General features: G+C 48.8%; 1 protein-coding gene across 2 annotated transcripts; it reads left to right on the top strand.

The window, feature by feature from the left end:
• Nucleotides 1–12334: 12334 nt before the first annotated feature.
• On the top strand, nt 12335–15226 carry LOC120643519 (BTB/POZ domain and ankyrin repeat-containing protein NH5.2-like). 2 transcript variants are annotated; one of them, XM_039919901.1, is made up of 2 exons: nt 12335–13137; nt 14049–15226. In XM_039919901.1, the coding sequence occupies exons 1-2, from the start codon at nt 12658–12660 to the stop codon at nt 14994–14996; spliced, it is 1428 nt and encodes a 475-aa protein (XP_039775835.1). In that variant the 5' UTR covers nt 12335–12657; the 3' UTR covers nt 14997–15226. The 2 variants fall into 2 exon arrangements, with proteins under 2 accessions (XP_039775835.1, XP_039775836.1); XM_039919902.1 differs by lacking the exon at nt 12335–13137 and adding an exon at nt 13148–13927.
• Nucleotides 15227–15515: the final 289 nt, after the last annotated feature.

Here is a 15515-nt window from a genome sequence, read left to right on the forward strand (position 1 = left end):
CGAAGCCCTGCCGGATTCAGCACTTGTGATCTGCAGGTTAGTACATTTAGTTTATATATTGTTAGATTTAAGTACTACGTATTTAAATATGAGTAATTTAAGTAGAGGTGAGTAATTTAATTTAATTAGTGCTATAGTAGAACCATTGAAGTAGGAGTTCAATGATACTTTAGTTTGTAGTTACGTAGTAGTAAATTAGTTTAGAAAATTAGTTCTACGCATTTATTATTACAATTGCAGTACTATTAGAGACGTGTTTATAAATAAATTATGATTTAGAATAGAATTTGGCATATGCAGTATAGAATTTAAGTGTCATCACGTAGTTATGAATACTTATACGTTGTAGTTGAATTTCATACTTAGTTTTTACGGATTATTGAATAAGGTAGTGAAGTAAAGAGTATAACTCGATAAGTATTTTGTGATATACAGATATGTCGAGCAAGATGCAGTTTCAAGTATTTTATAGTGAATACAATGTTATGTATGGGCCAAATGGAGTAGATCTTTCTGCCTTTAAGCGCACATCTAGCGGCATAGATAAACCTCTGGAAAGGAGTTTTGGTTCCATATGTAAGTGGCTGCAGCGTGGGTTCCATGTTGATCCGTTGACACATGTGATCACTGTCCAGTCTCTTATTAATTGGGAGGTAGAAAGTGAATTATGTGAATTAATGATAATACACAGCACTGATGACTGGCAGAAGTACATGCAAACAGCTCTAGAGCGTGGGTGGCCTCTGGCCATTCTTGTTCAAATTCAGGAGAAGACACAAAATGAAATCCAACATTGTGCAGATCAAGGAACTCCGAGTATTCGAAGAGAGACCAATTATGTTGATCAAGATGAGTCAGAAGAGACAGAGAACCAAAACATGGGACCAAAGGGCCTTGCTGATGAGGGAGAAAGGATACACAGCATTGTGGACGAGATGGAGGCAGAAGACCAAACCGCAATAGAGATGGAAGAATATGAGGACTCATCTGATGACAAGCAGTACTCATTGCCAAAAGAGTGGAAAGAGCATGGTTTTGGCAGTCATGTCGCAGAAGATGTACGAAATCAGGAGTGGGAGTACAGAGGAAATGAGGTAGTGCAAGGTGCAACATATCCAAACATTGAAGCCGTAAAAGATGCTGTGAGACTATGGGCAATCTCATTGAAACGAGAATTCAGAGTCGTAAAGTCTAGCAGTAAAGAATATGAGGTGAAGTGTGTAAATGCTGGATGTCCATGGCGAGTACATGCATTCAAGGGAAAATGTAAATCAAACTGGAAATGTTTCATTGTCACAGAGCACACTTATTTGCTGTCAGAAGTTCTTCCCTCGCATCGTAATATATCATGCGACTTTGTTGCAAAGCAAATGTATGGGTTTATTATGGACAACCTAAATTATGAGCCAAAAATGATTGTTCGACACATTGAGCAGAGTTACCAGTACACCATCAGTTATTTGAAGGCATGGCGGGCTAAACAAAGGGTGTTCGAGATGCGGTTTGGCACATACGAGGCATCATATGATAACCTACCTCGTATGTTATCCCAGGTTGCTGCTAGAAATCCTGGAAGCTTTTATGACACATACCTTGTACCAGCCGTGACTAGGGGACAAAGAATTATGCAACGAGCCTTCTTTTGGATAGGTGCTTGTGTTAGAGCATTTCAGTTTTGTCTTCCGGTGATCTGCATTGATGGCATATTTTTGACTGGAAGGTATAAAGGTCAGATACTCACCGCAATCGGTGTAGATTGCAACAACCAAATTGTTCCGCTCGCATTTGCATTTGTTGAGAATGAGAACATAGACAATTGGTATTGGTTCTTTGAACGAGTGAAGATTCATGTTGTTGCTGCACGTCCAGATGTGTGCCTTATTAGTGATAGGCATGCAGGTATCCTGCAATCAATACTGAAATTGCAACGTGGAACTGCGACAACGCCTCCATTATGGCCTGATGTCCAAAACAGGTGGTGCATTAGGCATATGGGTGCAAACTTCTATAAACACTTCAAGAACAAGGATCTTAAGAACCTGTTTAAGAGGTTGTGCACCCAAAATCAACAGAGAAAATTCAATGCATTATGGCAGATGCTTAATCAGTTGACTGCAGAGCTAGTGAAGGTAAGAGCATCAGGAGCAGACACGAGTCGGGCTGCAGAGGCTAGGGATTCAATTGAGAAGCCATTTTCACACTGGATTCGAGGTGCATCTAAGGAGAAATGGTCATTCCTTTATGATACCAACGGAATACGGTATGGTATTGAAGCGTCCCCTCATAAGAGAAGACTTAAATGTGATACAAAACATCAGTCCCAGGAGGCTGATGCCACATTTATTACATCAGATGGTTCAAAACCTTACAAACCTTGGCGGACACTCGATACAGATGATAACAAGGATTAACCAAGCTACGACAATACACCAGAGTGCTACTAATACGGGATCTAAATCAGGCTCAGAGTACTGCGACAGCGGAGGCATCTCGACAGGGCCGGTACCACAGGCAAGGTTGGGTGTAGAACGATAACCCTACTCGGCGTCGTCTGGCACGAAGTCTGGGTCTTCTTCTGTAAAAAGTAAGAGTGGGGTGAGTACAAACGTACTCAGCAAGTCCAACCACACCCACGGAGGGGGTTATAACAGAATAATATGCATAGGTAAATCAAGGATAAGGTTACGGTTTAATTTGCAGAAAAACGACATTTTATGCAGGGGTTTATTTTACGAAAAACCTTTTAGAAATCAGTTTTTGCAGTAACACAGAGTTCAGGTTTTAAACTGCTACCGGACTCCCCGTCCGTCGTAGCACACGGCACAACTGCCGGAACCAATTCCAAAACAACTCACACCAGCCCATCCCAAAGAAACACTAGTTATGTGACCACACCATAACTCGCCCAATACCGTGGGCACGGACTATTCGAATAGATTCTTAACTCTGCAGAGATGTGCAACTTTACCCACAAGCAGGATACCACAACTCGAACACCGTCGTGTCGGTGTAGATCCCAACATAGCCATTACCCACCATAGCTAAGCCTGACTAGCCATCACGGGTTGTACCAAGGGGTCATTGACCGTTCACTCAGGTATAACCGGGCATAAGTCGCTCTGGGCTTATCCCTTATCCTTAGTCACCCGTTGCTCTCAGCTCTCCTGATGGCTATCACACCAACTAGTGGGATTTATGCTACGCCGTTGCCCATACAACGGTCGAGTGGTTTGCACGATAGTGGAGTTAGGTGAGATGACACACCAACTCGGTCCTTACATGCGACAAGATGGATATCTCCTTTCATTGCCCTGCCACACAGGCATAAGCACACCAATCGGCAATCCACACGGAAATGCCGTCCATCTCGCCCATACTCATCTTTCGAAAATCCACATTTTATCCCTTCCCATACGCACACATTTTCTTTATAAAGCAAAGCATATTATGAGTAAAGTCCTGAGCGTTCTAATATCGATTAACGTCCAAACAAAATCAGACATTAATCGAGGTGGTCAAGGAATGGTCATCACAAATCAAGGGGTGGCTATCCAACCGTGTTTTCATGCAAGCAAAACATATGCAATTTATAAAATAGGCCATTGGGTTGTATTTATAAAAACTAGGACAGAAACATGCATCAAGGGATGGGATTGAACTTGCCGTCTTCAAAGCCTTCGGGGAAGTCCTGTCCTTCGGGCTCGGGGTCGCGGATCGGGTCCTCGTTCACCTGCTCACAGTACTGCTCGTCAACGGGTTCTCCTTCGTTCACTCCGTGGTCTACAGCGCACACAGACAAACACACAATCAGAACAAGGATTTGTCGTCGAGCTCGAAACGGGAACACATGAAATATAGAGCATAGAGTATTATTTTTGAATGGTTTCTGAATGGTATGGCCAGAACTGAGTTAGGAGAGGCGGGGTAAAATTTTAGGTTAAGCCGAGGTCATTAGGCGCATAAAATGATAGGTCAGGGAAGCGTTTAGGCCCTAAACAGGGGTCCAGGGACCTATTTGTAATTAAGATTAAGTAGGCAGGGGCTTGGTTTATATTTTAGAAGTTTCTTGGGTTAATTAAAAAGGGTCAGGGTGTTATTTGTAATTAAGTTTATATGGTGGGGGTTTGTTTTGGAAATATAACACAAAAAGGGGTTTATTTGCAAAAAATGCCAAAAGGTAGATGGGCTCTTAAACAATTAGGAGGGAAGGGAAGGGCCTAGGGGCAAATGTGCCCCTTCTTCCTCCCCTCTCCACGGGAGAACAGGGGAGGGGCCGAGCGGCGCCGGCGGCGGCCGATTCGGGCGCCCTGCGCCTCGGCGGCGGCCCGGGGTAGGGGAAAAAGGAGCAGGGAGGTGGGGCGGCTCGATTCCCCCACCTGGCTCGCCTTGGGTTGGAGCGAGGAGGCGGGTCTTCGGGGGCGGGCGGCGGCGGCCACCGGGGTCCGGCGGGGCGACGCTGCAGCAAGGGAGAGGGGGGCCGTGAGGGGGTCAGTGAGGTCGGGGCGGGGTGCGGAGCTCGGAGGCGAAGGGGGTGATGCTAGGCGCCCATTTATAGGCGAGCTAAGGCGGTTGGGGTTCGCCGGGACGCTGCGGAGGCCGGTGACCGGGTTAATGGCGGTGGGACTGACTTGGTTCTGTGCGGGCGTCAACGCACGGCTAGCTGGTGAAGCGACGGCTCGACGAGCGGCGCTGTGCTTCGTCAATGGCGCCAGTGGGGGGGGCGAGGTGACAAGAGGCGGCGACCACCGCAGGCGGCACTGCACTAGGGTCGCCGGCGCTGTGCGCCGGGGCAGCAGCGTGCGCGCGCAGGGGGGGCAGGGCATGGCGTGGCCGGTGCGCGCGAGTGTGGCCAGACGGCCGTGGCGTGCGCGCGAAGCGAGCTGGGGCCTAGCGTGGGCGCGCACGAGGGGGAGCGGGGTAGGGCAGGCCGGCTGGGCGCGCTCGTGCGCGTTCGCGGGGCAGGCGAGCGTGCGGAGCAGAGCGGGCCGTGAGCGGCGGGGCATGGGCGCAGGACGAGCGGGTCCGGGCGGCGGTGCGCGCGGCGCGGCGGGCGCGGCTGGGCACGGCCGGGGCGCGGGCTGGTGCGCGCCGAGCCGCTGCAGGGCGGCGCGTGCGCTGGGGGTTTGGGGAAGGCGCGCGCGCGGGGCGCCCGGTGGCAGGCCGAGCGGGGCAGGGGTGGCGTGGCCGGTGGCGTGCTCCGTTGGGGCACGGTCGGGCGAGCAGGGGGCGAGGGCGCGGCCAAGCGTGCGCGGCAGAGAAGAAAGGAAGGGGAGAGAGGGAAAGGGAGCCGAGCACGCGAGGAGGAAGAGAGGAGAGGGAAGGAGAGAGAAAAGAAAAGAAAAGAGAAAGAAATTGGGAAAAAGGAAAAGAAAAAGAAAAAGGAGGGGAAAGAGAAGGGAAAGAGAGGGGGGGCGAGCGCGTCGGCGCTGATCGCGGCCGCGGTCGGCCACGCGTGAGTCGGCCGCGTGCGACGCGCAGGCCGAGGGCCAAACAGGGATGGGACAGCGGAAGATTTAGGTGCCGGCTCGATTCCTCGGGATATCGGGAAGTCAGGCGGAAGAAGAAACAAGAAGGGGTCGAGCTCAACGACAAAACAAGGATTAGCGCGTGATTTATTTTTGTTAGATTTTTGGGATGTTACAAACCTACCCCACTTAAAATGAATCTCGTCCTCGAGATTCGACTGATCCTTAAATAGGTGGGGAAATTCCTTCTTCAGAGCATCTTCGCGTTCCCACGTAGCTTCTTTTACTCCGTGTCTGCTCCACTGAACTCTGCAAATTCGTACTTCGGAGTTTCTGGTCCTCCTGGTGACGGTGTCTAGGATCTTCACCGGTATTTCCTGATATCGCAGGTCTGGCTGCAGATCTATCGTTTCAACCGGCACATGCTCTACTTCGGGTATCCTTAAACACCTTCTCAACTGCGAGACATGGAATACTGGGTGGATATCCGACATTTCTCCAGGGACTTCGTTGCAAATTTGAAGAAAAAAAATTACACTTTGGCCTGTCGCCCTATGGGAGGGCGATCGGGGTATATTTTTGAAATATTTCAAAACGGACATGTATTTTTGAAATTTTAATTTTTTTTAAAATATAAAAAAGAAAAAACGGCCGACAGGCAGCGGCCGCCTTCTCCATGCACCCAGCCTCCACGTCCGCCGCGCACACGCACAGGGCCCGGCCCAGATGCGCCTGGCCCCAGGCCGGCCCGTTCTCACTCTCAGTAGGAGGACCATGCATCATCATGGTTCACTACGGTTCCAGTGTTCCGACTAGGAGCAGGTCTTACAAGTTCATGGCCTTGCCGTATTTATCCTCGCCATGTTTGTCGTCTAGGCAAAGCAAAGGTTGCTTCTGATGAAGATAACAAGAAAATTTAGGGGTTTTTTTTTGTGGCCAGTGATAGGGATTTGGATGTGACAAACCAAGTGACATCTGAGAGAACTAGGATCCAGATGCTGACAAAAATAACCTTCGTTGAAGCAATGATGCTTTGGAATGGAATATCCACTCTAATGGCCCTCTTGGGGTTTTCGTATCAACTAGGAAAGCAAGGGACAAATTTACTTTGTGGTCATCCTCCTAGGACTATGGAGGACAAAATTCACATATATATTCTGGATAGCCGCCATGCATGATAGCTAGGTGAACTTCCTGGATTATACTGTACGAGGACGAGAAATCTGCAATGTGCGGAGATTATAGATGGCCAAATGGGCCGTGTCAGATGGGCGGCACGGAAAACGGCACTAAAAAACACGACACGACACGATAGGTTTAGTGTCAATGCTAGCACGGCACGAACGTAGTGTAGTGTGTGGGTCGAAACTCCAGCACGCGGTGTCGACACGGCACGACACGGCTAATGGGCTGACACGGGCCTGGCACGGTACCTAACTAGCCATTACTTAGCCTTACTAGCAATTAGGCCCCTTTTCCACCTGGCGGCCCACTAACAGCCCACCACGGCGGCGGCCCGACATGCACAAGGGTCTCTCCCCTCCTCCCAAACCCTAATCCTCATTCCCCTCTCCCTCCACTCGCCTCACCCGGCCGCCACCACGGGCGTGGTCTCCCGCCGCTCACCATCCCCGCCGCAGGCGCGGCCTCCCGGCGCCGCTCGCCGTCCCCGCCGCCATGGGCGAGGCCTCCCGGCGCCTCTCGCCGTCCCCGCCGCCATGGGCGCGGCCTCCCTGCGCCGCTCTCCGTCCCCGCTGCCATGGGTGACTCCCCACGCTGTTGCCATCCCGTGGATGCCATCTCTCTGCGCCCCTCGCCTTCATCGTCGCCGCCGTCCCGTGGCCGCCGTCACCCGTCCCTCGCCTACCTCCTCCGGTCCTCCCCCAGTGCCTCTCGCCTTGGCCGCCGCCGAGCTTCGGGTCCGAGTCGGCATGAGCACGCCGGACCGCCGTGCCCGCCGGCACGACCACGCGCGCGTCGTGCCGTGCCTGGGCCGCGGCAGCGGCGCGCACTGCCGCTCGTGTCGTGCCGTGCCGTATAGCACGTTTGGACATCTATAATAGCGGAGATGCACTTGTCTGCATTTTCAGCAGTTCAGCTTGCTGTGCATGGACACTGAACAACGAGATGCTGCTGATCCCGAAATGCAGGGTGTGGGGGCCAACGTACACGAGGAAAAAGACTAGTGATCCAGCCCAAAAAAGTGGACATGCAAAGCCTTAGTGATCCAGCCCATTACCATTGCAACACTGGTCCATCTATCTATTATCTTATTATTTAGCCAACAAACGGAGCCTCCACGTTCGCTCTCGAGATCTAGAAATTCTCACGTTAATCGGAAAAAATAAGAGAAATTAAAATTACCCACCACTGCCATTATAATAAAAATCGACCCAAAATACCCCTGTGTCTGACTAAATATAACCCATCACGTTACTGTAAAGAAATTACGGCGCTGATGCGCAGCACACGGAATTCAATAGGTGGTTCTCCCCGCGGTTGGAGCTTAAGCTGGCTTTGGACAGGGATGACATCGAGAGAGAGAAAAAAATCCCAACTGCTCACGTCTGATTGGGGACAGGAGCAGAGAGGCGAACCGAAAAGGAGACTGGAGGTGGAGGTGCGTGATAAGTGTCTTTACTGAACTGAAAATGAATTTAGTTCAGGAGTGGCAAAAACTATTGACTGGCGTCCATACTTTGGGACTACACAGATGCTCAAGATCTAATGCCTGTAGCAGTATAAGTGTGGCTACACAAAAATTGAAGTTCATAGTTTAATTGGGGAAAGAAAATATTTACTCTGTTTTCAAATATTGTTTTATACTCTGCCTTCATTTGGACTTTGTGAGGTGATGATGGGCCAACAAACGGAGCCTCCACGTTCACTCTCAAGGCCTAGAAATTCTCACGTTAATTGGAGAAAATAAGAGAAATTAAAATTACCCACCACTGCCACTATGATAAAAATCGACCCAAAATACCCCTGTGTCTGACTAAATATAGCCCACCATGCCATTATAAAGAAATTAATCCAATCATTGTCATTATGATAAAAATCGGCCCAAAATATCTCTATGTCTAACTAAATATAGCCCACCACGCCATTATAAAGAAATTAATCTCATATTTAACATAGTAATAAGACTCCAAACAACTAGCGTTGGGTAAGTTAGGAGATTCTTAAAAATTGCGATCATGATTTTTAATTTATTTTTTCTACGGGTATAAACATTGATAAAAAAATTCCGGACAAACTTCAGAAAAATATTTGCACACCATAGCACCACGCTAGAAAAAGTAGAAAAGTTGTAGCCTCATAGTGTACTGAGATATCTTATTATTTGGTCAACAAACGGAGGCTCCACGTTCGATCTCAAGGCCTAAAAATTTCCACGTTAATCGGAGAAAATAAGAAAAATTGAAATTACCCACTACTGCCATTACAAAAAAAATCTGCCCAAAATACCACTGTGTTTGACTAAATATAGCCCACCATGCCATTATAAAGAAACTAATCCAATATAGTAATGAGACTCCAAACAACTAGAGTCTGTGATTGACTAAATATAGCCCACTATGCCATTATAAAGAAACTAATCCAATATAGTAATGAGACTCCAAACAACTAGCGTTGGTAAGCTAGAAGATTCTTAAAAATTACTATCATAATTTTTAATTTATTTTTTCTACAAGCATAAACATTGATAAAAAAATTCGAACAAGCTTCAGAAAAATATTTGCACGCCACAGCACCACGCTGGAAAAAGTATAAAAGTTGTAGCCTCAGAGTTTACTGAGAAATACTATCATTTTAGTTGAATAATTATAATATTATTTTTTGCATACAATTAAAACATGTACAGATAAAGTTAATATGTGTTCTATTTACTAACATTTCAATTAAAAGTCATGTTGAAACTAATAAATGGCGCTGAAAAAACCAGAAACAACTTTATGTCAACCATTGTTTATCTCACTGTTTTAGTCAAATCAGTTGCAGCATATTTGAATTGATTAAATGAGTACCCAAGGCTAAGAGAGGAACAAAATAGGTGCACTAAAACCATATTCCATTGGAAACGACAAGGGGGATGAGAAAAAATAAGAAAAAATGAAAAGAAAAATGAAAAAAAGGAAAGGCCATCAGCCAGCGCGAATACGAAGTGGACGACACGGAGGAGTGGAGTGTGGAGGAACTATTATTGGATTAGGAGCAACAACGAAGAAATGAATGGTTGGGGGTGAATAGGATTCACACGCTCTATCGATTCTACGAATTAAGCCGGGAATGAGAGAGTAAACCTCTCATTTTTGTCTCTCCCCTTGAGCATCAAGATAACAGCAAACAAGAAGTAGTAGTACCAGCAGGTGAGTACCAGCAAGAGGCCAAGAAACTGCCACAAATCATTGACTTAGAATCCAAATTAATAAAAACATTACACTACAACATTAACTGTAACACATAAACCTAAAAAATGCTTAAAATTTTCTTATATAAAAAATAATACTACCTCCAAATGAATAATAATCTGTTTGCCATTGACGCGATGCTCAAAACACAACATTGAGTACTATTAAAAAATTTACACTTTAGTGAAACTAAATATTTTTAATCAACGTATATAACAACAAACTTAGAACTATCTCAAAATGGTATCCAGTTCAAACCTAGGAGTATGAAAATAAAATCAAATTATTGATCCTCAAAATAGCTTTAATAGATCTTGATTTTCGTCAACAAAAAAATTGCTTTATGAAAGCCGATTAAAAAAGTGTAACCTTAAATATACTTACGCCTAGCCGCACAAGTAAAAATAGAAATAATTAAATACTTTAGAATATAACATTAGAGATGGTAACATCTAGCCGCGCAAATGCGCGGGTGGTCTTCCCAGTTGGAGAGAGAGAGAGAGAGCTGTGTGTGATAACATTTAGGAGCACTACAACTACAGAAGTACTCTATCAACTTGACGCTGAAGTTCCTGACAGATCAAAGCAATTAGAAACCATCAGTGGTAGAAGTACTATACACACTACCATCATTAATGCAGTAGTGGTATGGGCAGGCCAAGCGACAAGGCCTTGTTCGATCGTGTTGCTGATCGCTCTACTTTCCAGGATGCAGCAGATGGAATGACGCCGGCACTTGTTCGTGCTTCGGCTACTGTACAGTTGACACCAAACGCTGTTATGGGCCCCTGCCAAAAACCAAATGCAGCCATGTTCACCAATCAATTCTGAACCAGCAAATAATATAATAATGTACGCTTTGCATTGGTTGGTCTCTACCGATCGATCGAGCTATAGCTATCTTCTGTGTGTGTTCAGCGGTCAAAGCATACCGGATCTTACGCTCCTGAAAGATGTGTGTGCATGCATCTCTGCATCTTGCATTGATGATCTTACCATATATTCAGATGATTAAAATTTAAAATAGAGCTGCATCAGCAGCGTCAGATCTAGGCATGGCCAGTATACTTCTGCTGCGTATGTACTGACGGTGATAAGGGAGTACCAAACAGTAAATAAAAGACCGTGCTGACTAGTATGTGTGTGTGTGGGGTTGGAATATATAATTGGGGAGGTCAAAATAACAACAGGACAATGGGATCATGCACGGGGAGATGCTGGAGGTAAAAGCAAAAGGAGTCAAAAGTTACTTTCTTCTGTGCTACTATGTGATACTACTGTTCCTGCATGATGCTGATCGCGCATGCATATATATATGGCCTATTATTTGCAAGACCAAAATCATGCATGTTTGAGTAGTTATTCGTCTGAATGAAGTAGGAAAATAATGTTCCATGCTCCTGAAAAAAAAATGATAAACACGTACGTACTATAACATGTGATGAGTGCAACTCAGGATCTGATGTTTTTAAATCAGTTGAAGGAAAAAAAAAACACTCTTTTATTTATTTGCGTTATGTTTAGGCGCATGGTAGTACTTTAATTGTACTCCAATGATTATACTCGAAACATTTGTCCGGTGAATTATTATATGCGTTGTATGTGGTTTTGTTCATAATGTACTTACTTGTAGCTAGCTAGCTAGATAGGGGCACGGAGAGATAATTGCTCACTCTCCAATTATATATATGGGATAAGGTATATAGTTTTTATAATATTCAATTAATTGTTAACTAAACTATATATGTATGAATCTTACCAAGTATGAGTCTCAACAGATAAATTGGAGTTTGAATACAAGTAGGCATGACCTTTATTTGACCATGAAATTTGAAGCTTGAGAGAGAAAGAAACATATAAATGCAATCTCTTTGTGGAAAGAGGAAGAGAAAAGGGAATGGGTCTATTGAGACGCAGAACCATGCTACTCTTAAAATTCGTCCAAATTATTAAAACCAAAATTACTACAAAAATATAAACATAATAAAAATATTTTTCACTAGTTATTAATGTACTATATGTTCTAGACTGAAAATTAATTAATATTCTTGTTTCGATGGTTCATATATGATTTTCACTGTCCATAATCACGCACAGTAGACGTTTCTACTTGCGTCCAGCTCTAACCTTTTATTTGGACCGAGCGTGGTTAGTTGGTCCAGTCCAGCCCTGTCGTCTAAGATCTCGACCAATCACAATCCCCACTTTATTTCGAACTGACTTTACAAAAAAGATACTAATAACCCAACGCCAGCAGCAGTAACACACAGCAGGGGTACATGCACCGCCACCACGCTAGCTTGTCTCATTGGGTCAATGGCTGCCGCCTTGCCTAGTTGCCTCCCTCCCTCACCACCATCGTTCAATTCGCGCAGAAAGCACACATCAATGGAACTGTAGACAAAGACTGTAGAGGGCGCGTCCCCACCCACCATCGTGATCAAGGGTAGCTAGTACTCTCCCTGTAGCTACCCAAGCTAGCCGCCAGTGAGCGAGCTGCGAGAGCGCACGCCTCTCCCTCCTCGATCGCTGGCTCTCCTCTCCGGCCGATTCGATCCCTTTCACAGTGCCTTCACCCAAGCAGCCTGCCTTTTCCCATCGTCTTCCTCCCTCCACAGTCGCCCGGGCGCTGTGCTCCCTTCCTTTCCTGCTGCCTGCTTTCCCCTCCAAAAGCCGCGCCGCGCCTTATCTCTCCGGAAAGCCGGGCCGGCGGATTCCGTCCTCCCTCCCTCCCGGCAGCCAGCAGTAGCCAGCGGCCAGCGGCCGGGCAGCTGCTGCACATGAGATCAATGAGCTCGGAGGACTCGCTCAAGTCCCTCTCGCTCGACTACCTCAACCTGCTCATCAACGGGCAGGCCTTCAGCGACGTCGCCTTCAGCGTCGAGGGCCGCCTCGTGCACGCCCACCGCTGCGTCCTCGCCGCGCGCAGCCTCTTCTTCCGCAAGCTCTTCTGCGGCCTCGACCCCAACCACCAGCCCCCGCCGCCGCCGCAGCTGGGGTCCCCCGGCGCCCGGCCCGCGGGCGCCGCGCCGGAGCTGGTCATCCCCGTCAGCTCCATCCGCTACGAGGTGCTCGTCCTCGTGCTGCAGTTCCTCTACAGCGGCCAGGCGTCGGTGGCGGCGCCCAAGAGCGGGCCGCTCCCCGGCTGCGGCGCCAGGGGGTGCTGGCACACCCGCTGCGGCGCCGCCGTCGACCTCGCCCTCGACACCCTCGCCGCCGCGCGCTCCTTCGGCGTCGAGCAGCTCGCGCTGCTGGTCCAGGTGGGGATTGGGATTCGATTTCCGTCTCGGGATCTGCAGCTCCCACCTCCATCGATTAAGCGCATCCGTCAGCAGGGTCACTAGCTTAGCCCTGGCATGATTGATTGAAGCTGGAGCATCTTTCCAGCAGCATCAATTCAAGATGGAGCCAGAGAATCGCCTGGGCTCATGCTGAGCTGAGCGGCTGCGGCTGCTGCTCCTGCATGCATGCTCGAGCTCGACTAGATCCCTAGGTTGCCACTTTGCCTTTCCGATTCATGGCCTAGTACTGTGCCCTCTGAGCCTGCGCCAGTATCATCGATCGGCAGAATCCCTCAGACCTTAGTGCTCCTCGAGCTCTCTCTTCTCGCATTATTCTATCCATTTTTTTTTTCATGGCGTCGTGCGTGGAATCTGAGATGGGGGAGTGTCCTGGCAGGCTGCAGGTGCAGGGGACTGAGTCGTCTCTAGTCTCTCACAGTCTCGCTTGCTTTTCTGCCGCTTCGCGTCTGCACTGCACCTGTCATCACTTGTCATGGATCGAGCCTCTGACTCATCTTTACTAGGAAGGGTCTTGTCACGCCCTTTGTTTATGTCTGCTGTCCCTTCCTTGCATCACATCCCATTGCACGCGCGGCATTTCAATTCGTTGCAATTTGCATCGATCGCTAGGGTTTCTCGGAGATCGATCCAATCCAACAAGAATGCCGTGCATCATTTCCAAAACACCTTGCCGTACAACTGCCATGCCGATGCAAGTACAGTCAAGCTCCATGTTGCACATATTGCTGCAATGAGAACTATATGTGCAGTAGTACACTCTGATCGATTAACCACTTCATTTCATGCTGCTAATCTCCTGCAATTTCTGTCTGATTATTGGCGAATCTGCTGGTACTAACCGTGATTAATTTAATTTTGGCGCATTGCAGAAGCAGCTGGAGACCATGGTGAAGGAGGCGTCCGTGGACGACGTGATGAAGGTGCTCATGGCGTCGAGCAAGTTCGAGATGCTGGAGCTCTGGGCCACCTGCTCCCACCTGGTGGCGCGCTCCGGCCTCTCCGCCGATCTCCTCGCCAAGCACCTCCCCATCGATGTGGTCGCCAAGATTGAGGAGATCCGCGCCAAGTCCCCGGTCGCCGCCGCCAACACTCCGCGCTCGCCGTTCCTCACCCATCACTACCTGCCCATCAACGCGCCGTCCTCGGCGGCGGACCGCGACCACAAGATCCGGCGCATGCGGCGGGCCCTGGACGCGGCCGACATCGAGCTCGTAAAGCTGATGGTCATGGGCGAGGGCCTCGACCTCGACGACGCCCTCGCCGTCCACTACGCCGTCCAGCACTGCAACCGCGACGTCGTCAAGGCGCTGCTCGAGCTCGGCGCGGCCGACGTCAACTCCAGCGCCGGGCCGACGGGGAAGACCGCCCTGCACCTGGCGGCCGAGATGGTCTCCCCCGACATGGTGTCCGTGCTCCTGGACCACCACGCCGACCCGAACGCCAGGACGCTCGACGGCGTCACCCCGCTGGACGTGCTCCGCAGCCTCACCTCCGAGTTCCTCTTCAAGGGCGCCGTGCCGGGGCTGACGCACATCGAGCCCAACAAGCTCAGGCTGTGCCTCGAGCTCGTGCAGTCCGCGGTGATGGTGACCACGCGCGACGAGGGCGCGCCCGGCGCCGGCGGCGAGGCCGGGGGAAGCGACGGCGGGAATTTTCCAAGGAGCGACGCCGACGACAGCTTGGTGAGCCTGACGATGAACTCCACGCTCATGTACCAGGGCCAGGAGATGGCGGCGGCGGTCGCCGGCGATGCGAGGAAAGGGAACAGCGGCCGGGGGAGCCCGTCCAACATGTACTTCCCCAATGGCTTCCCATAAGAATTAATCCTTATCTAGCATTGTCTTTTCTATATATCTCCATGGATCTTTCTCAAGCCCTGTTCGATCTTTTGTGCGCATTTTTATTCGAAACGGTGTAGCTATTTAACTACTATTTGACTAGGAGATGTGAGCAAGAATTTCATGGTATTTGCTGTGGATTGTTCGATCTTGAATGACTGATCGATTGGGCAGCAACTGTTGCTTTGTTCAAATTCTCCATTCTTCAACTGTGATGAATAATCTTGTAATGTGGCTTCATTCAATCCAGTCCAGAGCTTGCTAGTTAGCTCCAGTAGTAGTGTGCAGCAGCAAGCTAGGATTTAGCTGCTGGTGTTTTTACAAGCCTTTATGCAGTGCAGCTTTTGGAGACTGTAGAGAAGCTTTGGACGGTAGGAAAGCGGGGTGCAACCTCGGCCCCGTTTGGGAGGGATTCACCGGCGGCTTCACGAGCGGCTTCAGGTGAAGCCCTCCCAAACATTTGTTTCAGGACCGGCTTCACGTGTGAAGCCGGTTCTG

Source organism: Panicum virgatum, chromosome 8K (genome assembly GCF_016808335.1).
Source record: "Panicum virgatum strain AP13 chromosome 8K, P.virgatum_v5, whole genome shotgun sequence".
Classification (NCBI taxonomy): Eukaryota; Viridiplantae; Streptophyta; class Magnoliopsida; order Poales; family Poaceae; genus Panicum; species Panicum virgatum.